Source organism: Gobius niger, assembly GCF_951799975.1.
Source record: "Gobius niger genome assembly, chromosome: 4".
Classification (NCBI taxonomy): domain Eukaryota; kingdom Metazoa; phylum Chordata; class Actinopteri; order Gobiiformes; family Gobiidae; genus Gobius; species Gobius niger.
This window is the reverse complement of record NC_136855.1, coordinates 21,142,407-21,166,237: the sequence shown is the minus strand read 5'-3', so window position 1 is coordinate 21,166,237 and position 23,831 is coordinate 21,142,407. Positions and strand designations below refer to the sequence as shown.

Below are 23,831 nucleotides of genomic sequence, written 5' to 3'. Positions count from 1 at the left end.
GATGGGTAGAGTTAGGTTATGGTGGCTGGGGTTAGGTTAGGTTCATTAGGATTAGGGTTGGGTTAGGATTAGGTTATGGTGGGTAGGCTTAGGTTATGGCCATTATGATTAGGGTTAGGTTATGGTGGGTAGGGTTAGGTTATGGTGGCTGGGGTTAGGTTATGGTGGGTAGGGTTAGGGTTAGGTTAGGTTCATTAGGATTAGGGTTGGGTTAGGATTAGGTTATGGTGGGTAGGGTTAGGTTATGGTGGCTGGGGTTAGGTTAGGTTCATTAGGATTAGGGTTGGGTCAGGATTAGGTTATGATGGGTAGGGTTAGGTTATGGCTATTATGATTAGGGTTAGGTTATGGCTATTATGATTAGGGTTAGGTTATGGTGGCTGGGGTTAGGATAGGGTCGTTAGGGTCATTAGGATTAGGATTAGGTTATGATGGGTAGGGTTAGGTTATGGTGGCTAGGGTTAGGTTAGGTTCATTAGGATTAGGGTTGGGTCAGGATTAGGTTATGATGGGTAGGGTTAGGTTATGGCTATTATGATTAGGGTTAGGTTATGGCTATTATGATTAGGGTTAGGTTATGGTGGCTGGGGTTAGGATAGGGTCGTTAGGGTCATTAGGATTAGGATTAGGTTATGATGGGTAGGGTTAGGTTATGATGGGTAGGGTTAGGTTATGGTGGCTAGGGTTAGGTTAGGTTCATTAGGATTAGGGTTGGGTTAGGATTAGGTTATGATGGGTAGGGTTAGGTTATGGCCATTATGATTAGGGTTAGGTTATGGTGGCTGGGGTTAGGTTATGGTGGGTAGGGTTAGGTTAGGGTCGTTAGGGTCTTTTGTGAACAAAAGTAACAAGCAATTTGTATGCTGTTCGAAGCAATGTTAACTTTATTAATCAATAGTAGCATCTAATTAAACTTTCCAAATTTGTTAATAAGAAATTAACCTTTTTTTGTGTTTATGAAAAATATTAAATTACTCACTTGCTGACCCCTGATCGGTCTAGATCAGTTTTATCCCGCAGGGCGCGCAGGCTCGAGCTGTCCTCTTCTCGGACAAGGTGACGGACAGATCAATGTACATCGCACCTGCCCCTTCTGCCCAAGTTTGTTTAGCCAAAGCATGGTCCTTACAATTGGGTTTGCCCTAATGAGCCTTAGCCTATATTAATCAATTTAAATCCGAAATGAACGTGGGCCTCTTACCTCTGAACCTTACTTAGATTCCGAGATCTGATGGGATTATAAAGACGGCACAGCCACAGGAATGTACAAAATACTTCATGAACATATGCAGTAAATCGGGGCGGACTGGCCATATGTCCGTTCTGGAAGAGCACAGAAGGGCCACTGGCTCTAGGGCCACCGGTCTGGCCTCTCACTTTATACCTTACCCTTACCCCCGGGCATAACAGAGCTTTACCCAAATCTAAAAGCTTAAAGGGGGGGTATTATGCAAAATCGACTTTTTCAAGCTTTACATCATGTTATTATGTCATTCCCTCATTAAAAACATGCCTGAAGTGTTGCCTTGGTACATTCACGTATTTTTGAGTAATCTGTAAAAACTCTGATGGCAGCCATTTTAGGGATAGGTTTGCCTGAGTCCTCCTAGGAACGCCTCCACCTCCTGGAGACGCCTCAGAGCTTTCGTCACCAGCCGAGTAACAAAAAGTAATGAAAAAGCAGCAAAAACATGACAAAAAAGCGTAAAAACACGAGACGAAAACACAACACAATGTGACGAAAACGTGACGACAAAGCAATGAAAAAAAGCGATGAAAAAATAACATGAAAAAAAAAGCGAAAAACAAGAGACAAAAACACAATGAAAAAGTGACAAAAAAGTGACGAAAAAGCAGCAAAAACATGACAAAAATGCAGCGACAACGTAACAAAAAGTTCCAATCACTTTTCTAGATTCTAGCTTTCAAATGAGACGTTACAGTGTTGCTCTCCAGTCAAGAAGCCTTTGGATTTGGGTAAAGCCGAACTGGAGAAAATGCTCTCGGTTAAGGCGGGGGGTAAGAGGTTAGCATAATGTGGAAGTGTCACATTTACGCTAATTTGGGCCAGGCTGACCATGAGTCCAGGGCTGTTTTTCAGTCCCAGTCCGCCCCTGCAATTAATGATACAACGTTAATGTTCACCATATGCTAGAAGCTTCACCCACTGCAATCTTCATTTTGAAGATTTTGATGATTACTGTACATAAAATACGTCTTTTCATGATTACCGCACATTTTTTATTGCAGTTTTTGACTATTTGCACAAAATCCCTCACATACTTTTGATTAAATCGTTTTCCCGAGATAATAAAATAAGTGACTTTCCACAGCTCCAGTGGACGTGTTACCCAGAATAGACTATTTGATAAAGACAAAAAAAATCTATTTGAATGAACTACTCGAAATGAATGAATGAATCAAATGAAAAAGGGGGAATTGCAGACAGGAATAAAAAATAAACTTTTAATTTTACATTCTCAATTGTAGCAACAGTAAAACCGGAAATGAATTTTATTCCCAAATAAAAAGGCACACGTAAAACACATTTAAATGTAGCATTGCTATGACAAACTGCTTTTTGCCTTATCAGTACAGAGTCTTATTTATTTCATAATGTTTAGGCAGCAATTCGGTTTACTCTAGAGCTGTGAACAAATTACAAACACTGTGTACGGTGGTTCCCGTTGTGTGAAAGCAATACAAGTTAGTTAAAATCTTTACTAAAAACGACTTTGAAAATGCCTGAAGTCTCTTCCTCTAGAGATGACTCCACTTAAAACCTGTAGGTAAAAGCAGGATCAGTGAACATGCTTATAAAAAACAAATATGCCAGTTCTCATTTCAACTCACTTTTACTTGGGAATTCCAGCTACAATCTCAGATTCAATGCCACAGTGGTCAGATCCACGTAAAATTTTGAAGAATCCTAAAATACACAAAGATGGCGATTAAAGTAATTGATAAAACAAAGGGACTTTGGCAGAGTGTAAGGATTCCTCACCATTCTCTCCCCAGTCGGTGTTCCAGGAGTTGGCACAGAGCCAATAGTGAACCCCATCCTCCTCTCCCCATCCCAGAATCTTAATGGCATGGCCTCCAACAGCAGATCCAGACACATGTTGGTAGACTCCTGTCAAAACGGCAACAGAAATGGATAGAAAACTCAAGACACGTTTTCAGGTTAGTTGACATGAAAGCCCAAATTTAATTTCTTACCAGACTTGTACAGCAGGAAGTCTTCATACACAGTGAAGGCAGCTTCAACAGGACCATTCTTTGAGATTTCAACCTGAATCTGTGTCTCGTCTGACAGCACAGTATAGGACGTTTTACCTGCAGGTTGGTTTTAGAAGTGATCAGCAGGGCTTGACATTAACAAGAGCTGAACATTTTCCATTTTCACTTCCTAGATTCGATTAAATATGCAATAAGAAGATTTAACACACTACACCATGTCTAAGATATAGTTATGCCACACCTTTGATTGAGTAGATTAGTGTACATCAGCTGGCTTTTATTGTATTAAAATAAAAGGACAGTCTAGTGTATTAGTCATTTATAGTTCATACCAAAGTGCTTGTCCTTCTTGTAAGTTGGTGAGTACCCTGGTTCACACTGGGACAGGCATTCAGGTGTGTCTCCTCCTTCACCAGTGCAGGGCGGCCTGCTCCCATTCACATGATGCTCACAGGGAGCGATGGTGTACGGGCGGCAGCCTGCAAACATCGAAGCGTCAGAAATGCCCAAGTGGTTGAGTTCAGCTACTGCATCCGAACCAGCTCTTACCGATGTGGGAGTCGTACAAGCCTCCAGTGACAAGCCCCTCGTTAGTCCAGAAGTCCCAGGCAGCCGAAGGGTACCCACCGTTACATCTACAGAAGATACGAAATTTAAGCGTCTCAAATAGGCTCAGATCCTTAAATAAACAATCCTTTAGTGCCTGGATTTCTTTATTCATTATATTCTTTGTTAAGTTGCCCCTTACCCCATTCCACATTGTTCACAGCAGGTCAACAGATCTTCAGCAGAAATTTCAACACTGATTTTACCAGCGCTATGAACACACACGCGATCTGAAATGGCCTCCGCTGCACCAAATGCCTACATGATAGAACCATTTACTCAAACATGCACATACACAAGCTAAAAAGTTTAGAAAGTACAAAAGGATGTGAAATGACATACCCAGCACGATCCACAGGAGCCTTGGTCTCTGATCTCTTTAATAGTTGGACACTCTGGCCACTGCTCCCTGGAGTCAAATACTTTGGGCACTTTCACCGCACCAACATACTGATCCCTGTGGTGTAAACACAAAGACGCTTAGCACTTATCCAAGTATTAAAATTAAGTGAAAGAAACTCCTAATGAAGGTCGTGCCAGGGTCGAAACGTGGCGTCCCTTTTAACTGCATCACCAGCAGTGTTAATTTCGTCGACTAAATTAATTAACTTAATTTTAGTCAAAGTGATATTTTTGACGACTAAAATTGGACTAAAACTAAATTAAAGTTTTTCATGAGACTAAAAACTATGACTAAAATGTCTGGACATTTTAGTCATAGTTTTTAGACTAAAATAAGACAAATAAAAATGAAAAGGAGAGACTAAAATCAGCTAAACTTCTATTGACCGTCTGAAAGAGCCTCAGATCATTTAAATTCACTGCCAAATGAACAGGTTTGTGCTTTATTCATGTGGGAGAAGCTCCATTAAGTCGACGACCTTGATTAAATATGATTATAATGAATATTATCAATGCAAAGTCGACTAAATTAGTCTTAAATTTAGTCGACTAAATTGACTTGAAATTTTAGTCGACTAAAACTAGACTAAAATTGACAAGTTTTTTTTTGACTAAATCTCGACTAAAATTAAACTACATTTTAGTCAAAGGACTAAGACTAAAACTAAAATAAAATATGTTGTCAAAATTAACACTGATCACCAGTGCCTTGGACGTTGCATTTCTCTTTCAGTTCCATGTTTTCGTGGGTTTTGTCGTCAAAGAGCGTGTGATTGTTTTAACTTCATCTTTATTCCCTGCTTTCTATTAAAATAAAGTATTGACCTTAACCTAGATACGATCACCTATTGAGGATTTAATCGAACACCATGTCCTAGGAACTTTGCCGTGTAATCAGGACTAAACAGCTGTCGACTTGCATGAAACTCACATGACAGGCAGTTTGGGTCCTTTCATCCACGTACCACAGAGCTTCTTCACATAACTGTAGTCCACATTATGGAAGTTGTGACCAGCCTGAAGGACAATCAAAAACAACCGAAAACCACTTAAAGCTGCATTCAGTAAAACATGTACACTCTTAAAGGGAAACAGAGCCTGACCTTCCAAGTGGTGTTCATTTTGTTGACGTAGTTGACCATGTCACTGGACAGTGGATGAAATCGTGGTCTGGCCAGGCTCACCGCAAAACTGGCCGCCAACACTAGAAAGGCAGCGTTCCACATTTTGCCTGGAAAAGTCACTCCTATTAATATTTAGAAATGTAATACGTTGACTCAATAGCAAACAGGTGAGTTTATAGTGGATCCCCTTGTCGCCCATTGTGAGTGTATGAGCCGGTCTTGAACCAGTGAACAGCATCACCTTTTTTCAGGACTTGATTTTTCAAGATCCTTCACAATGTACACCGGGCAAGACTAAGTTGGGGATTACGTGACACAGCAATTCTTTAGCTCGATGCAGGACAAAGATTAGTGGTCAAACCAGTTCGAACAAGAAAAATAAATTAATAGGAAGTGAAACCAAACATCACGAGGCGAAGGGTTTTAACAGTTTGTCAAACAAGAGAAGCATAATGTCAAACTCTGCACTCGCCAAAGAAACAAGTGCTGTCGGCTCATCTTACTTCACTTCTATCTACAAACTCACCTCTATTTACTATCTTAGATTACCTCACATCTATTTACTTGCTCACAGCCAAATCAATACATAATACCGGACGGACGGCTTCATAAAATGATGTGAACATTATCTACAAGTCAATGTAAATAATGTAAATAAAACAAAGGAAATGATTGTGGACCTGAGGTGAATAGGGGGATCATACGAAGATACTGATACATAGGGCTGTGCAATTAATCGAAATTCGATTACAACAGTAAACGATTACAAAATTAGCATAATCGCAAAAAATCGATTATAATTTTTTTTTCCACATTTTTTTATTTTATTTTATTTTTTATTTTTTTTGTCACTTTTTGATGGATTTTTGTCTTTTTCTGCTGGATTTTTGTCACTTTTTTGCTGGATTTTTGTCACTTTTTTGTCACTTTTTTGCTGGATTTTTGCCATTTTTTTGCTGGATTTTTGTCTTTTTTTAATGGATTTTTGTCACTTTTTTGATGGATTTTTGTCACTTTTTTTGATGGATTTTTTTAAAGGCAACAAATAATCGTTTGAATAATCGTGATTTCAATTATGACAAAAATAATCGTGATTATTATTTTTTCAATAATCGAGCAGCCCTACTGATACATCATCAAGACATAGAACAAATGAGATGAGCTGGCATGAACATGTAACAACAATGTGCGAGAAAAATACATCGACAGTTACATTTCCTGAGGAGACTAAGAGCGTTTGGGGTTAGTCAGGGAATAATGCTGTTCTAAAAAAAGACTTTGCTAAGGTATGGAATTGTAAACAGGTTTGGTAACCGGACTGTAAAATATAAAACACAGATTGTCAAGACAAAATTGGCTGGTACAATAACTCCTCCAACCTTCCTGCAGGACATTTTTGATCAGCCCACATTGACTCAGGCATCAGTAGGAGCTGCTATACCTTCTGGAAGGAGATTTAGGATCCCCATTTGTTCACACAACTGCTATAAAAACTCCTTTGTACCACGCTCCAAATGAATTAATGAGAACTACTAACATGTGACTGTGTTAAGCCGGGCCAACGGGAGGGTCTAATGTGTTTTTGCAATGTGTTTTTGTTCTTGTGTTTGTATTTAATTCAATCAAATAAAAACACACATGTTGAGATTTTAAGCAATTGATAAACTAAAGCCTATGGCAGCTACATTTGCTATAATAATCAACCTGTTACATTGCTTCTACTCCTCTGTTCTGACTATTAAACACTTCTGGCAAGATCCATGTCCAAGTGAAATCCATTCTCATGAAGATAAGATAAGACAAGCCTTTATTGATGTCACAATGGAGAAATGTACTTGTTACATTCAGCTCTCGGAAACACTCAGGCTGTGCAAATAGGCAGGAAATGTGAAAAAACAAAACAATGAAATAGTCAATAGTGGTATCTCACATACAATGACTACCAAGGACAGATATAATGATACAGGGATTATTGTATCCCTGTATTTGCAATCTCAAGGATACTTTCGCTTTAGCTTTAGGGATCAGAATAGCTTCATTACAACGCTTTGAAACAAGATCTGCGTTTAACTACAATCCACGTTCAGTTACATTAGTTTTTTAGCATTAACTATGGGCCCCTATTGTGTGATTATTATTAACACAAAGGCGCGGTCTGAGCCAGAGATATCCTCAGGTCTGGACAGGCATCGAAATGGTTTCAGTTTCAAGCTTTCAGTAAAAGAAATAACACATGAACAGAAAAATAAACAAGAGGAAATGTATTTTGAAGAGCTAACTAAATCTGTCCCTGAAAACTAGAGGAAAGCTGAGATTTAGAGGTAAACACGTGCAGTTCACCCACATAACCTACAACTAAAATGACTGCTTTACTCAATACAAGACATCATTAAAGACGACCTAATGTTTAAGAGCTTACAAGAAGCCTACCTGATGTTGGTTTCCCGCAACTTTCCTTCCAGAGACTGACCGTGAAACTAGTACTTCATTGTGTCACCGTCCTTCGCTTTTTATTCCTGTAACCCACGTGACAGTCACATGAAGGCCTCTCATGTGACCAGGAAGTACATGATCCAAATGCGATGACACTTTTGATGTGGTGGTTTCATGGATCTATAATATTAAAGGTTGTTTGCATTGAAATGTTTTTATTATTATTTTTTTTTTTATCTAATCGGCTACGTCCACATATATTTAGAAAATAAGTCTCGTTTAATTTAAGAATCTGACACAACACAAAGGCTGCACTTCGCCTCTGATATAGTTCTATGGGCTGAACACAGGGGATTTCTTGATTTTCTTTTTTTCCCCCTTTTCTTTCAGTATATTGTAAAAACAGACTTTTGTGAGGGGGAAACATATTTGTGCACTGTGGATTAAAGTTAAATAATTTAATTAATAATTAATTCAAACATGACAGCATTACTTTATGAAAGAAATGCGCTGGGAAAGCAAGGAATGAGTTTGGACACAACTTAAAAACGCCTCTCATTGTTTGTACACAAAGGTATGAGGTAGATTAAGAGGCCTTTAGTGCGATACAATGTATTTATCTATATTAGAATGTAGGAAACTGTTGAGTCTTGCTCCACAGGAGGATCTTGTGGTGCTGAAGTAAAAGCAGACACATTTGTGCAGAAGTGACCACAGAGAACATTTTGAATGTCAGTCCACTTTCTCTTCCCTTTAATGGTCATATGTAATGAGTTGGCATTACTTAAGTGACAGCAAGACACTGTTATTATTGCTGGGTTGCATGTGACATCACAGCGTTCTAAAGGCCTATTTATATAGAGGAACAATTATTTTGTTTTTGAGGACATTTTTGGTCTTGTGCAGAGAGATCATGGACCCAGTGACTGTTATTAATGATATTTTTTTCTAATTCATGAATTTTCTTAGGTGTAATGCTCTTAATAGGAAAAACTGGCTCCTGCCCCCGCTGGGTCCGGTGACATCATCACATTCTAGAACCTGCAACCCAGCAATTGACTCTTAGCAATGACTATATAATAATATCTAATAATAAAGCGTTACAATGTTTATTCTTACGTCTGTGCACATGTTTTGAAATTAAAATGTTTTTCAGAAAGTCCTGAGTTAAATGCATTGACAGCTCAGTCAATGGTCAATGTGACGGTATCACAGATTGTCTTTATTTAGTTATGATAGCACAGTTGAGTGAATTATCATCAATCAGTTCAGTGAATCATTATCTAGATGGATCGAAGCCAGTGGTTAAATGATTTGTGGAAGACTTCATACTTAATTTAGAAAAAATAAAAAAGCCAGTGAAACGATTGTTTGATATTTCACATAGAAACACACAAGACTTCCTTTAAGATTTACAATAATAATTTATAAAAACTCATGACTAAAAATAAAATCTGCATAATTCAGAATAAAATATGCAATGTCAGAAAGCCACAACAACAGTGCAGTTGAAAGCTACATTAGCATTGCAGTTTTATTGCTGCATATCCATAACATTGACTTCAGCATGTGCAGCTTATGAGGAAAATGCTTTGTGTAGGAACATTCCTAATGGCTAATAGCAGCATGCAGTGACTACTATCAGCAGGTCACAGTACACAGTTATGAGGCAGCTCCCATACTTTGATTTATAGCACATACTGAAAATGAAATATAAAAACAATAACATTGTACAAAACAATACAAAGATCATATCTTTTCTTGAACAATATGAACATTTAAGAAGACTCATAGCTTTATGTATTAGTGGTGAATGAAACAATATTCTGATTGAAAAACATCTGTACAACTATCGTCAGTGATAACCTTTTTTATCTGCATGTATTTGACCAATGAGGTCAACTAGTATATTTATAGATGGGTATTTTATACATTATGTTATTAATCTCTTAATATAATATTACTTTGCCTATATTATCATATACATATTACATAATAATCATACTGCATATTTTTCATATTGAATTCCTGCAATGAAACTGCAGTGTGTGAAGTGGTTTCATAATCATAATGTAGTGTTTGGTTGGTAAAGCACAGACACTGTACATTGTATGTAAACTTATAAGTGACTGGATAAGTGGTTAGATCGAGGCTGTCTGACAACACACTGTATGCTTTTTTTTACAGGAGAAGAATTTAACATGCATTCATGATCTGTTTTACTGTCATGCTCCTTCTCAGTCACTTAAAGAACATGTTTTCATACTAAGTTCACTGCAGAGGCAGCTGGTTTGTCATCATGTACATGATGTGTCACAGCTCTGTCGCTCTGTATGAGACCAAACATTCAGCATCTGTCAAACTCTGTCAAGTTTTTCCCACTTCATAACATTCTGCTAAAGCAAGTTTCTGGATTAAAATCAAACTTTATAGCATCATCCCTTTTGAGTATTTTCTATACACTTCACGTTTTCTTTGTTTTTGTTTTAAATTGTATATGTCCACAAATAAATGAAAATGCTGCCGTTTAAAGCTATTTTACAAGCCTAATTTAATGCTAGGTTTGTGGGAAAGTAAAAAGTGATACTAATTGAACTGTTGCCTGTTGAACAAGTGATCATCATAAATCCACAGTGTCTAATTTTTAGGTTCTGCTAAATATAAAAATGTGTTGCGTGAAAACATTACGCTGCTACTTTCTATACGACCATGTTGTTGTTACACCATTCTCTCTTGATTATCCACAAACTGGACAATCTGTTTTCGGGCATGTGAGATGACTGGTGTGAGGGGAACGATAGGAGTACCAGGGGTACTAGCACCAGGAGTTGAAGCCGCTGGAGTGGATGTACCGGGGGTCCCACCTGGTGTTACCCCGGGCGTGGTACCTGGAGTGGCAGGGATGATAACAACATTGGACGGGCCTGGGCTTTCTGTTCCTGGTCTTGGCTCTGCTCGTGGAGTGGACGTGATGAAGCGCGCCTCCCTGATCCTGTAGGGACTTCTGTAGCTGGAGATGGGGGACAACTCAGATCCCCAGCCCAAATAACTCCCGCTGGAAGGGGAGTGTGCGTCTGCGCTGAAGTACAGTGTGGCGTCTACAGGAAGGGCTGACTTCCTCTCCGGAGAGGTGAGCAGGAGTGGAGAGCGGCGTTCAGGGGACCATCCCGGAGTCTTGATGTCTAGAGAAGCCACTGAGGAGGAGGCCTCAGTCATCGCTGCAAGACTGTCTCCATGGTGCAGGCTTCCAGCTCGAGGAGAGGAGGGCGTGACCGAGCCATAGGCAGCACTTTGAAAGTCGTCATCACCTTTAATAAAGATCATTCGCAAACAAACAGTAGTTAATATGCAAATATACAAACTCAAGATTTGTTTAAAATGTAAACCTTTTTCTGAGGGAGCAGCGCTGGACTCATCTTCCGCAGACTCCTCAGGAATTGCCTCTCGGACTGGAATAATTTCAGGAAATTTTCTGAGTTCATGGATCGATGCTGGAGGAGTCTGTCTCACTGGTCTGGCTATTACAGTGCTGGGAGCTGGTTTGGCTGGCTGGACTACCTCTTTTGGCTAAAAAACAAACAATAACATAGTTTTTAATGAGACCATTACTCATGAATAAGTCATAAAAACTGAAAGGCAACAGGAGTTAAGATAAAAATGACGTCTTACCTGCACGACCTCCGTCTCTTGTCGTGGGACTGGTGGACGAACAATGGGAACATGTGGTTGGATAGGATAGACCTACCATATCAGAAGAGACAAACATATTTAACTTTCTTATTTTTAGAAAGCGAGTTATAAGTATCAGGAGTGTAACAAACCCGTGGGACGTGATGTTGATCTGGTGAATGCATTTCTTCGGAGAGACCCATAAGTCCAGCCAAACCCCCTTCACCGTATGCTGACCATATCTTGGGTACATCACCGGTTTTTAAGGCCAAGCGAATGAGGAGCCAGTGATGATGCCTCCAGCCCTCCCATTGGTGAGGGAGATCCATGAGAGTCCCACCACCTACATACGGGTTATTAGCTCATTTTAACACACACTTTGATGCATGACACTTAAAAGTCATAGCACCCAGTTCAGTACATGGGCTGATTGATTTATACATAGTGACACCCCGTACAACCCTGTTCAGGACGTACCCAAAAGTGTAGCTTGACGATGGTATGAAGATGGATCCTTCTCATTGAGAGTAAGTGATGACCCTCGCTCCATACAGGCTCCACTGATTCCCCTGTGACGGATACTCTGGAAGATCTCGAACGACTTTGGGTGAAGGAAACGATAATACAGGACTAACGCTATCACTCCTGGACAGAAAACAAAAGGTCCATGAAATATGCCATCGAAACACCATATGTACGCAAAATCCCGTGTGGCTTTTACCGATGAGGAAGCTGCAGAACACAGCAGCCGGTATGCCAACTGTATCCCACGAGACCATGGTAAATAACCATGAGGACGCCAGAAGAAGGAGGGCATTTTCCAAAAACATCACCTGAAACAATAGTTGGTGTGGTTCTAAATGAGTATAGAACAATATATTGAAAGTCTTTATCAATGGCTAGTACAATGGCTAGTATTTTGACGGTCAGCCAGAAGGTGTAGCGCAGACTTGAGTTGAGGTTACTAAAGCCAGGTCCAATTAATAGAATTTGAATAAAGAGGTGCTATTTTTGGTAAATAAAACATTTATCAACCAATAATACAGTTTGTCAGGTTGGAAAAGAGTTGTCAATGTGCCCAATATTACAAGGGGTCATTAAAAGCAAAAGCTGGTGTAGATCTACTATATAGAGTTTTTAAACGTTGCTTTGGTGCCAGAGAAATCTTAAAAAACTTTAAATATATTTCTCAAAGACATTGATGCAAACAAAATGTCAGCGCTTCAGGATTATTGCAATACTCACCAAATAGAATCCTGCCATGCGATATCTGGACTGGCCATATTTGACGTTGAGGAAAAGGAAGACGTGGATGGCGCCCAGGACAACGTTAAACACTCGCCAGCGAACAGTTGATCGTATAATGTCCGTCTGCTGAGACACCATCCAAAATGTGGCACCCAGCCAGTGCACCCCTGATGTGAACAAAAAAAATCAGTTCAACATGCTGTATCACTTAGTGTCCAGTTTTGTAGTTTGATCTCACCGAGAACTCCGAGAATCCACTGCTTGAAGATGCGTGTGAAAAGCATAAGGACAGCGAAACGAGATCCCAACATACCAACCTGCACAGAGGAGGTTTAGTTGTGAAAATGATGTGAAATGCTCTCAAAAGTAAAACAATCTACACCAGAATATATATTTCTTCTTGGATTGTTGTTGTTTTTGTTATGATGATGTTTCACTTCTCATCAAATGTTCACTTGCATTGGGCAAAAAAATTAAATGTTTATAACTCTATCCCTCATGATAAGAAATTTAAGATTCAACGCTAGATTCAATGCCTAGTTTTATGACCAATGCAACTTCAGGAAGCACTTCTTGGATGTGAGTTTAAACGTCTTCAACTTCAATACAAAAAAGGAAAAACCTTGTCCTCATAACTGCTTTTTGATAATTACTGCTACCATTAACTATCAAGTAAAAAAAATACAATGCATTAACATTGTTCAGCTCTGCCCACCCTCCAAAGCAGTCGACAGAGGATGGCGGCAGGCGTCATGTGGAGGTGTCCTGGTCTGATCAGAGAACAGGCTCTGGCGTAAAGAACCAGCGCCCAGGAAAGGGACAGCACACACACGACGAAGCAAACGGAGGCTGAGGGGACGAGAAAATGAAACAGGTGAGATATTCACACAAAGCGCCACAGTACTACTTGAGAATATATTTGACTTTTAAAGTACAATCTTAAATGAACTATAATGGAGTTTCAGTTCAGTAACTATTGATTGTTGAATAGTCTATAGAAACTAAGTGGTTGGATTGATGTCAAGGTGGAGCCAGGGCCAGGAAGTTTATGTACCACATACACCCAACGGTATTAAAAAATACGACAATACGAAAATTAATTTGTCAATAACACAAATTATTAGTGAAATTCATGAAATTGTCTTGCTGTTTTTTAAAACACTTTTTTTTACTTCTTTATTCTGTAGATCCTGCTCTGTTTGTGTGAACGTGAGCAAGATGTCTCCATAAACTTACTCATACACAGTAGCAAGAGACTAATGCACAATTTCCTTTGGGATCAACAAAGTACTTATCTAAATGCATGATTCGATTTTTCAACTTGAAGCATTTATGTCTCTGCGTAGGAGAGGCTTCAAGGAAAAAGGTTGCGAACCACTGCCTGCTTGTAACATTATTTCGTTTGTGCAAGCTGTTTACTTGGAGACTTCACGCCGATATCGGTGCAGATGAGGACGTAGGTCTGTAGAAAGGTTTGTGGGAGGGTCACCACCAGAGCCTCGAACAGACGCAGGGCCGACACGTCAGCCTGCTGCATGATCTCAGCATAAACATCCATGTCAGGCAGACGCATGCACTCCCACAGCCTGAGGGAACACAGGCACAGACTGTGAGGCATTTGGGGATCTCTACTTACATGCTTAGAAACGCCGTGTTGAGAAATCAAGTTGCCAAAAAACAAAGAGTAACTTTACATTAAAATGATTTAAACAAGTACAAATAAGACATAGTTATCCAAACAATTACTCAAGTAAGAGTAAAAAAAATATATAATCAAATACTACTCAAGTGTTAATTCAGATTTATGAATAAACTAAGATTGCATTTTTTCCCACACATACAGTAATTGCTTAGGAACAGAAACTAAATGTTTCAACTAAGAGTTCTAATACTTCATTACTCAAAATGATACCGTCCAAAAGAAGATTCATAGAAGTACGATGTCTCCATAAACTTACTTATGCACAGTAGCCAATATGTCACTGATTACAACCTTATGTTTGTACTTTTCATACCTTTTGAAGATACCAAGGTGGAGTATGTGTGTCCATGTGAGAGATCTTCTGCGAATGCGTCCGTCTGAGAGGTACCAAAGATAGCTGAGCCACTGTGGGCCCCATCCTGCAGCAAAAATAAAACACTTTACTGATTTAGTTCCATGTGTATAAGTATTTTCTTGTTGGTCAGTGCTTTAAGACCTGGCAGCAGGAACAGTGCAGTCAGTCCGGCCAGATGAGCGTAGCAGTAATTGTGACCGATCCACAGATAGTAAACAAAGCAGTAGATCACTGTGGAAACAAAGTAAGATAATAGTTTATTTAGTAGCTGATCTTTCACATAAAGTAATGAAGGTTTCTTTCTCGTCATGAGACCTGTGGTCAAACCTCCCAATTGTGGCCAGAGTAAAGCACGACTGTCAGTGCTGTTCATCAACTATGATCTAACAGGGCTTTGGGAGACCCCTCCATAACATGCTGAGGTCAACAGGCTGCTATAAGTTATAACTAAAAAACAAAATCAAAACATTTCTTCTTGTCTGATGCAAGAATAATATCACATAAAATACATAATAAAAAAAATACCTAAATTAATAAATAAAAGGTAACACTTTATTTTACACTACCCTTGATACATTGTACCAAACTAAATGTAGTACAATGTTATGTGCTCTGTAACAATCTGTAATAACTTGTACCTATGGGTTAGATACACAATGGAATAACTTGTATTAGTACTTTGTAGGTACATAATGTAATAGGACACGAGAATCTTAGGGTTAGAGTCATGTTTTACTACATTATGTACCTACAAACTACTAATATATAATTGTACATTGTTACAGAGCGCGTTACATTGTACTAAATTAAATACATTGTATTAAGGGTACTGTAAAAGAAAGTGTTACCAAATAGGACAAGAGCGCTCTTAAGTTCTTGAAGTTTTAAGTTATTGATGCCATGATGGGCATATACTTGCTCAGTAGCTTTTCTATTTCAAATAACCTTGTTGTGCCCCCACCATGTATAATATCCCTGCTCCATCACTGTCCCCACATGGGCCCCGTATGTCTGGTCCTCCCTCGATCGTGTAATTTGAACCGGGACAGCTGCCAAATAAGCGGGATACAGGGCCAGATGAGGCTGCGACATGGGGTCCGCCCATAAGCCTCCCCCCAAAAAAGGCGCCAGAATATTGTGTGAATGAAGACACATTATTACAGTCGCTGCAGTGATACAGTCTCTCTGACATGAGTCTGCAGTTTCTGCGCGTCAGGACGCACCGTGGAGAAACAAGCTACTGTGACTCTGCAGCAGCAGCATTGGCAAGAATCATTTTGGTTTCGTGAAATCAACTTTTCGATGTACCCATGCACAGAGACACGTTTACATTGTCACGTGCAGCAACAAAAACAATAAGTGATACATTAAATCCTCTGAAGTGAATCCACTCTCACGCGCACGCCTTCTCCCTGAGGTTTTGTCCCGTTGCGTGTGCTGTCCTGTAATATGTCTGGGTGCGCGTGTGTGATGTGCGTGTCCCAGGTAGGACTCACGCGCCGTCCTCTCTGCGACAACGAGGAGAGCGGTGACAGCGAAGACACAAACTTGGCAGCAGGACATGCAGCCTCCTCCATCGCTGGGAGTCGAGTAGTCCCTCATGGTGCCGAGATGAAACAGACGCCCCGGACTTCCCCGTGTTGTGGCGGGTCGAATAGTGAGTAAAATAGGGCCGGGACCTGGTGCGGTTCGGGAGGGGTCCAGCTGCAGTAGCCCGTTACCCCACAGCGACGTCAGAGCGTCCCGTTAAAGAGATAGCACTGCAGACTCCGAGTGTGTGGACTGCGGCAACTACAGTGTGTTCCAGTGAGACAAGTGGCTACAAGATGCCAGATCAGTATTAGCGTCTCAATGTGAAGCATCTTATGAATCTAACCATGAACTGTAACTGCAGCATCATAGACTCATTACATCTTAATTAGTGTAGGCTGCTTTTCTTTGGGCTTTCTTACGTGCAGTGCAAAGTGAAACGTGAAACACAATATTACTCTTAGAGAACAGTTAATTGATATAATCTAAAATGTCTTGCTCATTAACCAAATGTACAGTGGATTAAAGGAAATCAACTTTTTATTTTCCTGACCCCAGCGGTGAAATTACCTTTTGTTTACAATGGCCTCACAACATTTATTTCACATGTAAGTTCTTTATGTTTTAACTTGACTTTAAAGTAACAATACACTTTTCCGTTTGTAGAACTGAGATCTGTGGCCATGTGCAGTACATCCATGTTGCCACTAGAGGGCACAGAGGCATCATGAAGTAAGTTGCACATCACAAGTTCATAAAGACAGAGGCTATTGTTCTGTTCCTCTATAATACTCATACAGCAACTTTGAAAAACAAACAAACAAGCATACAAAGATTCGTCTCATTAAGACATGTCCCAATGATGATCAAGTTATATCTGAAATCCATCAATATAGTCATATGACACCTTAAAATTCATATTAAAATCCTCATTTAGAGAGTTTCACAAACTCTTAGTAAAGGTCAGTGCAACAAGGCAAACATTTTTACATTTAATACAGTTCTGAAAACTGGCTTCAACAAATCAACTTTAACAGTTTGAAAAGTGGTAAATAAAAAATAGATCAATTTGAGAAGTTTATAGAGTCAGAAACACCTTATTGTCCTGGTAATCCAGCTATAAAAATATCCCAGAGTCAACACCCGACAACAAAGACTCCCCTGCTGGAGCTCAGTCATTATGTCCATTGGGCTGGTTGCTGGTGATCACTGGAGGTGTAGGTTTGTGTTAGTAATATCTGTTGAGACTCTGAGTGACAGTGCTGATGTCTGGCTGTCCATTCATCCAGATTTCCCTGAGAATTCGCTCACGCTCCTCCAGCCTCTGTGCCCGGTCCAGCTCTGAAACAGATATAGAGGAAAGATCTTAATGTCTCTGGACATTGACATGACAGGATTGGGCATTAGGGGCTTACAGCTCCAGCTCCATAAAATAACAAACCACCCAGGACAGCACTTTTCACTCTTTCTTTTTCTTTCTAATAGTTTTTTTAATGCAAAAAAGTATAGATGGCCTTATCAATCAAGCCATGAAAAGTACACGTGATTATAGATTTGAGTTACCTTCTGCTGATGTAAACATGGTGGCATTCAGTAAAGCCCTCTCAAAGCGCCTGCGTTGTCGTGCAGACATGTCACATGATTCGTCCCAGTCCTCTGATTCGCTGTTCCCTGTGGGCCCTGTCCCATATGGGATCACAGCACTGTGCATGTTACTGTCAGTGGGCTGATGGAGCGGACAGCCAGCGAGCCGTCGGGGATGCCTGCACATGTGTCGTTTTTTAGGAGGGTTATTCCCATAGTGGCAGTCCGCTCTGCAGTGGATCTGGAAGACGATGGCACAGAGTGTGACTAGCAGTCCCACACTCACACCGCCCAAAAACACCAGAGCTGTAGTCTCAGGCTGGTCTGCAAGAGAGCAACAACATGCTTATTCATTATTCACAAACTCAAAGACACCAATTCAATTTCCAAAGTAACACCATACCAGCAATAAAGGTGTAAGCTGCCAAAACGTTGCTAAGAAGTGCCATCTCCACCTTCACCTCCATATTTGGACTTCCTGATGGTGTAGTATTCATAGTTTACACCCAGCAGTTTTTGTGATTCTCTGTAAAAGTTACAGACGACATTTTAATCAGGTCCCTCTGATCATTCGGCTTCGGCGATGCACATTCATGCCTGACACTGTGCTGTTGCCAAAAGGACTTAATTGTAGAAGAGGGTGTTGTTAAAACAAGTCCATCTGACCAAGTTGATCACAGACTACAAATCTCCACCTCTAAGTCATTCCACACTTTCTCTGCATAAACAAGTCCTAATTGTTGTACAAAGGAGGAACAGCTGTTTGACATTAGCCATCCTTATTTTTGTAGCTTAAAAGAAAATAAGCATGTAAGCAATACAGTCATACAGTGTCATTGTGAAATCCAACCTCAAGATATGTAGATTTAGAGTAGAACTTACAAACATTTCAATTTTGTGGTGGAGACAGATGTTTACAGAAAAGTTTGATTAAAGTTTGTTTGAGCAGTATCACTTGAGCTTCTACAGGAGGCTTACGTTTATGTGCGTGTCTGAGGGACAAGCACAAACAATCTGCACATGTTTTATATTTTATAGACCCACATAATTTCCACCTACCTAGTTAAATGCCAGTAACTATTTTCTCTGTTACTCTTTTGTCTAGACATGTTTGAGCTGCAATTACACAGCACGGGTGAAAGCTGTATCGTATGTAACGCACAGAAATGTTTGTTAAATGTCACAATCTTAATGGTTTCCCCTCTTGATCATAGTATGTACAGTCTGTAAACAACTGGAATAAAACCCGAGCACTAACTCTGGCTACGTTTACATGAAAATCAGATAACTGGAGAAATCAGATAACTCAATAATCAGATCTGATGCGTTTACATTCTCTTCAGAAATCAGAGAATCCAAAACTCCGGGTTCTCCATGTGCTAGTGCAGATTTGCAGTTTTAGAGTGACTGAAATATCTCCCCGCCCCGTCCTTCAGTCAGGCCCACCTGCAGGACCAGTAACTCAAAAGTCTAGGGTTTAAACTCATTTTCTTATTAGTAATTGTAGTACATAAGCAAAATACAAATAGCACAAAGAGGGCGAAGAGACGCTATGATTTAAACAGTAAATAATCATAGCTGGACTCTGAGGATGGAGTGATATTCTGCCATATGTGCAGCGCCTTAATCACTCAACTGTTGACAACACATTGTACTTTCTCGACAAACAAATTAAAAATTAATTTCATGGATAACTTTTGTGTTTTTTATTTCATTTATTTAATCAAAAACACTTTCAATCTTTTCATAATATCTTTTGATCTTTGTCTTTGTGACACTAGTTTGGCCTGTTTGCTGTAGTTTCCTGGTTAGTTTATGCACCCGTGTGAAATATCAGAACGAAATCAGATTATATGAATGTCAGATAAAGTTTTTCATATTTCGTCAATAATCTGCGAACTCCAAAAAACAGATAATAATCACTTTTTTGGTGTGCATGTAAACTTAGCCACTGTGGCGTTAAGACAACAGAACGTGTCACATTATAGCAAGCTCCGAGCCATGTCCAAATGCACTGCGTGTCAGAGCAATTATGCATTTGAATGCTGCAGGTTACGAGTGCCCTTCCCGTGGACTTGGCCACAGCTTTTTTTAGCGAAATCTTAATTTTGCATTAAGAAAGGCTTTATTATTATTATTATTATTATTATTATTATTATTATTATTATTATTATTATTATTATATTGAAAAAAAATATTGAGGATGCCAGTAAAGATATAACAATATAACATAAATTGGTACATATATATACAGTATACATTTAGCAAGGTTGCACAGATGTCCATCAGTATCTCATTGAGCAAATTTCAAATTTTAGGGAAGAATCTGCCAAAATTCTCAATCATCTGCACATACACAGTTACATAATGACATTAGTATGAACCATTTGGCTCATGGCCCATTCATTACAAGCTGCTTCTCGCTCTGTCTGGAGCTGTGTCCACACTTAAGGCTCGATCTTTTACATTACTACTTCTTGAACACAAGCTACAGAGACACAAATATCCTTTTTGAAAAGCCTTTCAGTCTGATGTGCACTTCTCCACACTGAGACAGACAGAGGAGTTATACTCTCATCATTAAGAGTGTATTTGCCCTGCTTTTGTTGTGTGTGTGACACTAATGCGCTGTGACAGTGGCCTTTTTCAGGTCGGCACTGTTCCTGAGTGACCTCAAAAGAGACTGAATCAAAGAAGACAACACCGCTTCTTTCTCATTTCTATGGCAAACATCAGAAGAAGCCTGTGACTTACCTGTTAGTCGTGTCAAGAGTCCATTTAAAAGTGCTTTCTTGCGTCCGTCTCTGATTCCTTGTCTCCTCGGGGGCGCTCCTCTCCTTGCTCCACGTGCTCCTCTGGCTGTGTGCACTCCGGTGCTCTTTGCGCTCTGCTCTCTCCTCCCTTCTGCTGTCCTCTCCTATTATCTTCTCTCGCCTCTGTGCCTTTCCCTCAAAGAAAAACAACACTAACTATGTAATTATGTGTATAAATCTTCAGCGTCTTCGTGTGGCCGACATGTTAGACACAAACGGTTTGAATCATCTGTGGATCTTTATTCTCTGAAATGAAAGATGTAGTGAGACCGGTCTGGTCTGGGGCGGCAGCGTTGTCACAGCACAGGTCAGGACGGGAGTGAATATGAGAGAGCCACATCTGCATCTCCATTGGTCCTTCCCTCTTACACCCAGTCACTCAACTTTACATGATGCCCATGAACAGCGGGGATATGACGGAGCGGAGAGAGAGAAGGGAGGGGGGGGATTCACTTACACTCACATGTTAGGGCTCACAATGTGACAAATGCAATGATGTCTTTCATTTATCATACATTTGTTTTTTATGTTTTATGTTGGCCCACATTGATAACGAATGATTTATAAATGATTAGATTCATGTTACAACTCTGGTAGTATCTGGTGGTTCCTCTGCGATTTCAGATTTAATTTATTGCCACAATATTTCCAACAGTTTTCCACACGTATTGCATTACACTTTGGCCTTTTCCTGGTTTTAACCTGGATTACACATAGTTTTGTTGTGATTTTGTCAAGTATAGGTCCATTTTAGCCCATAGGCATAGTTTTTTCCAGCTTGGTCTTCTGGTGATAACTAGAAAGACATTTTTTTATGAAGTGGTAAGCTGCTTGGTGGGACAAGTTTGAGAACCATCAAGATAGACAATGAAATACATATAATACCTATACAGTATCAATAATATGTTTTAGTTAAGTTTACTGAGGCTATGTTTCATATTATTAACTTAATAAGACCATGTCAATAGGTGGTAGCCTAATATAAAGGAAGACTAGGTACAGTATGTAGTTTGAGTGAAAAACTGAGAAAAACAACAACAAAAGGATAGTATTGTTGGGAGAGTGTTGAGTTTGTTGAGTTCGGATAAGCTCAGGCTTAATCCATCAGTGTGCCTGTCCCATGCTGAGTGTACGGGAGCTAATGCAGGCTCAGGACCGTACAGTGAAATCAACAGCCTTCTAAAAATAACTTTATATCAGAACGTGTTTATGAAAATTTTATCAGCAAACCTGTCTCACTGGTGAGTCATTGCAGTGCTGATGTAGCAAAACGAGTTTAGAGCAGAGTGTATGAGGCGACCACCTGTTTTTGGCAGTGCAAAAAATAGGCCTACTTGGATACAAACTTTGGGGAATAGGAACAGAAAAATAAATAACAAGCAAGGGCAAGTATTTGATTTAAATCTTCTTGGCTGTGTCGAAAAAAGCCTTTTATTATTTTGGGAGAATGTCGTGAGACAGATATGATATTTATGATATTTAGTTTATACTTCATTTATACACGCAACAGTCTGACTTTCATTCGTTCATCCATCCACCACAGTATTATTCTATATTTCCCAAAAGCATATTTGTTATCATTCATTTTCCCTTTTACAGCCATTCACCACAAGAAGCAAAGCACTGTGCTCTGAACCTGCTTCTCTAACTCACAACTTCTGTCCCTTCCCAGAGCTGATTATCAACAGTTCAGAACACGCAGCCAAGAGTTGTCCGGTAAATATTTCATCTGGCTCAACAGAGGTGAAAAAACGGATGCATTATGGATGTTAAGAGGTAAATGTGTTTGTGTTTTGCACCTAGAACAATGGTTGGAAGTGGAGTTTGAGCAAATAGAAGAAAGATATTGTGTATTACCCCCCATCGAGTGAGTCAATCCTCATCACAAAGACGCTGAAGTAGTTCATAGATACAATACCCACAGAAGAAACATAATCCACAGGGAACATGTCATTTATAAAATTCACATTAAATAAAAGACTTGTTGCTGTAACTTGAATGGCTCTTCTGTCGGATCACTGGTTTGCCCTCTCATTTATCAGGGGCTCCTTTACTCTGTATGTGTTGCTACAGGCCACTCTCACTGACTTTAGGTTTTGGGCCCTGTGGAGTTTTCTCATTGTGATGTGTGCGTGTTACATAAGACGACTGTTCATGTGGCGATAATCAAATCATTCCCATGGCTGAGCGCGGTGGAAGTAAGGGCACGTCACTGTCCGTGCAATCTTCCTTTCCTATGTTTACTACGGTCTTCTGACATCTGCGGCAGTCCCTCTGCACTTCACCTCGCACATTTGCAGCTTTCTCTACCTGCCCTTTTCTATTTCTATATTCCCTTGATGCACCTTTATCTGTCTCTATGGCTACTGGAATCATTTAGTCTGAGTAAGAGGTGGGATAATAAACAAACCAACAAAAATGTACAAGACATGCAGTTACATCATGTCTTTCACTTTTTTTTTTTAGAAAATCTGTACAAAACATTAGAAACCAGAGTACGGTACCGAGAAGGTCCCGCTCTGTGCAGATGGCCCGTCTTGGATCGCACTTGGAGGATGGAGCACAGCTGTTTGTGGCCATGAAACAGCTGCTACTTCCACAGTTCCAGAGAGTTTAATGGTTAAACTCAACACTACTACTGTTTAACCACACTGATGTACGGTATAATCAAATCATTCACTTAAATCTAACCCCAATTTATTTATTATCCATTTGTCATTAGTCATTTGACCCCATGAAAAGAGTTACCTTTAGCCTACTCCTGTGCGGTGGCGTTCACGTATTAGAATGTAATGTCATAATGTCAGGTGGAGGGCAGGGGCCAATACAACTCTATGGGAGAAATACAGTTTTTGTAAGAAAAACAAAAATTAACAAAGGTTTTTCCTCATCGGTAGGCCTATTGGATAGTGATTGGATTCACAAACCTGACATATTATTTTTATGTCTGAAAGTCCTTCCTTTTTTTCTTCCAGGATTGTCACCACTTTTGGACGCCTTTCAGGGAAAATAATTGGACATAGAGAAGACGATGAACTTTGAGACAGTTTTTGTTTCATGTGGATTCTCCCAATAATATTAACCAAATATTAACCAAAAATTAACCAAAAACTAAGACTAAAAAA

At 39.7% G+C, this 23,831-nt stretch overlaps 3 protein-coding genes across 3 annotated transcripts in view; all 3 read right to left on the bottom strand.

Moving 5' to 3' along the window:
* eva1ab (eva-1 homolog A, regulator of programmed cell death b) overlaps nucleotides 1–20,973 on the bottom strand; it is a 50,286-nt gene extending 29,313 nt beyond the window's left edge. Inside the window, exons 1-4 of the mRNA XM_079555003.1 lie at nucleotides 20,648–20,973; nucleotides 18,297–18,419; nucleotides 17,873–18,217; nucleotides 17,217–17,650 (exon numbers count right to left, since the gene is read on the bottom strand). Of these exons, the coding sequence (XP_079411129.1) occupies nucleotides 17,538–17,650; nucleotides 17,873–18,217; nucleotides 18,297–18,390 (552 nt within the window). The 5' untranslated portion in view covers nucleotides 18,391–18,419; nucleotides 20,648–20,973 and the 3' untranslated portion in view covers nucleotides 17,217–17,537. The remainder of the gene's footprint in view (nucleotides 1–17,216; nucleotides 17,651–17,872; nucleotides 18,218–18,296; nucleotides 18,420–20,647) is intronic.
* On the bottom strand, nucleotides 2,445–7,926 carry ctsba (cathepsin Ba). Its single transcript, XM_079555603.1, has 11 exons — nucleotides 7,803–7,926; nucleotides 5,352–5,479; nucleotides 5,180–5,265; nucleotides 4,189–4,303; nucleotides 3,989–4,104; nucleotides 3,790–3,875; nucleotides 3,573–3,719; nucleotides 3,220–3,336; nucleotides 3,005–3,133; nucleotides 2,854–2,929; nucleotides 2,445–2,783 (listed from the first exon to the last, which is right to left on the bottom strand). Exons 2-10 carry the CDS (start codon nucleotides 5,472–5,474, stop codon nucleotides 2,856–2,858), a joined length of 993 nt encoding a protein of 330 aa, XP_079411729.1. The 5' UTR covers nucleotides 5,475–5,479; nucleotides 7,803–7,926; the 3' UTR covers nucleotides 2,445–2,783; nucleotides 2,854–2,855.
* Nucleotides 8,872–16,567, bottom strand: xkr5b (XK related 5b). The gene is made up of 13 exons (XM_079555894.1): nucleotides 16,276–16,567; nucleotides 14,921–15,010; nucleotides 14,738–14,843; nucleotides 14,142–14,308; nucleotides 13,438–13,571; nucleotides 12,961–13,039; nucleotides 12,720–12,889; nucleotides 12,196–12,307; nucleotides 11,952–12,119; nucleotides 11,627–11,817; nucleotides 11,475–11,546; nucleotides 11,192–11,372; nucleotides 8,872–11,113 (listed from the first exon to the last, which is right to left on the bottom strand). Exons 1-13 carry the CDS (start codon nucleotides 16,379–16,381, stop codon nucleotides 10,524–10,526), a joined length of 2,166 nt encoding a protein of 721 aa, XP_079412020.1. The 5' UTR covers nucleotides 16,382–16,567; the 3' UTR covers nucleotides 8,872–10,523.
* Nucleotides 20,974–23,831: the final 2,858 nt, after the last annotated feature.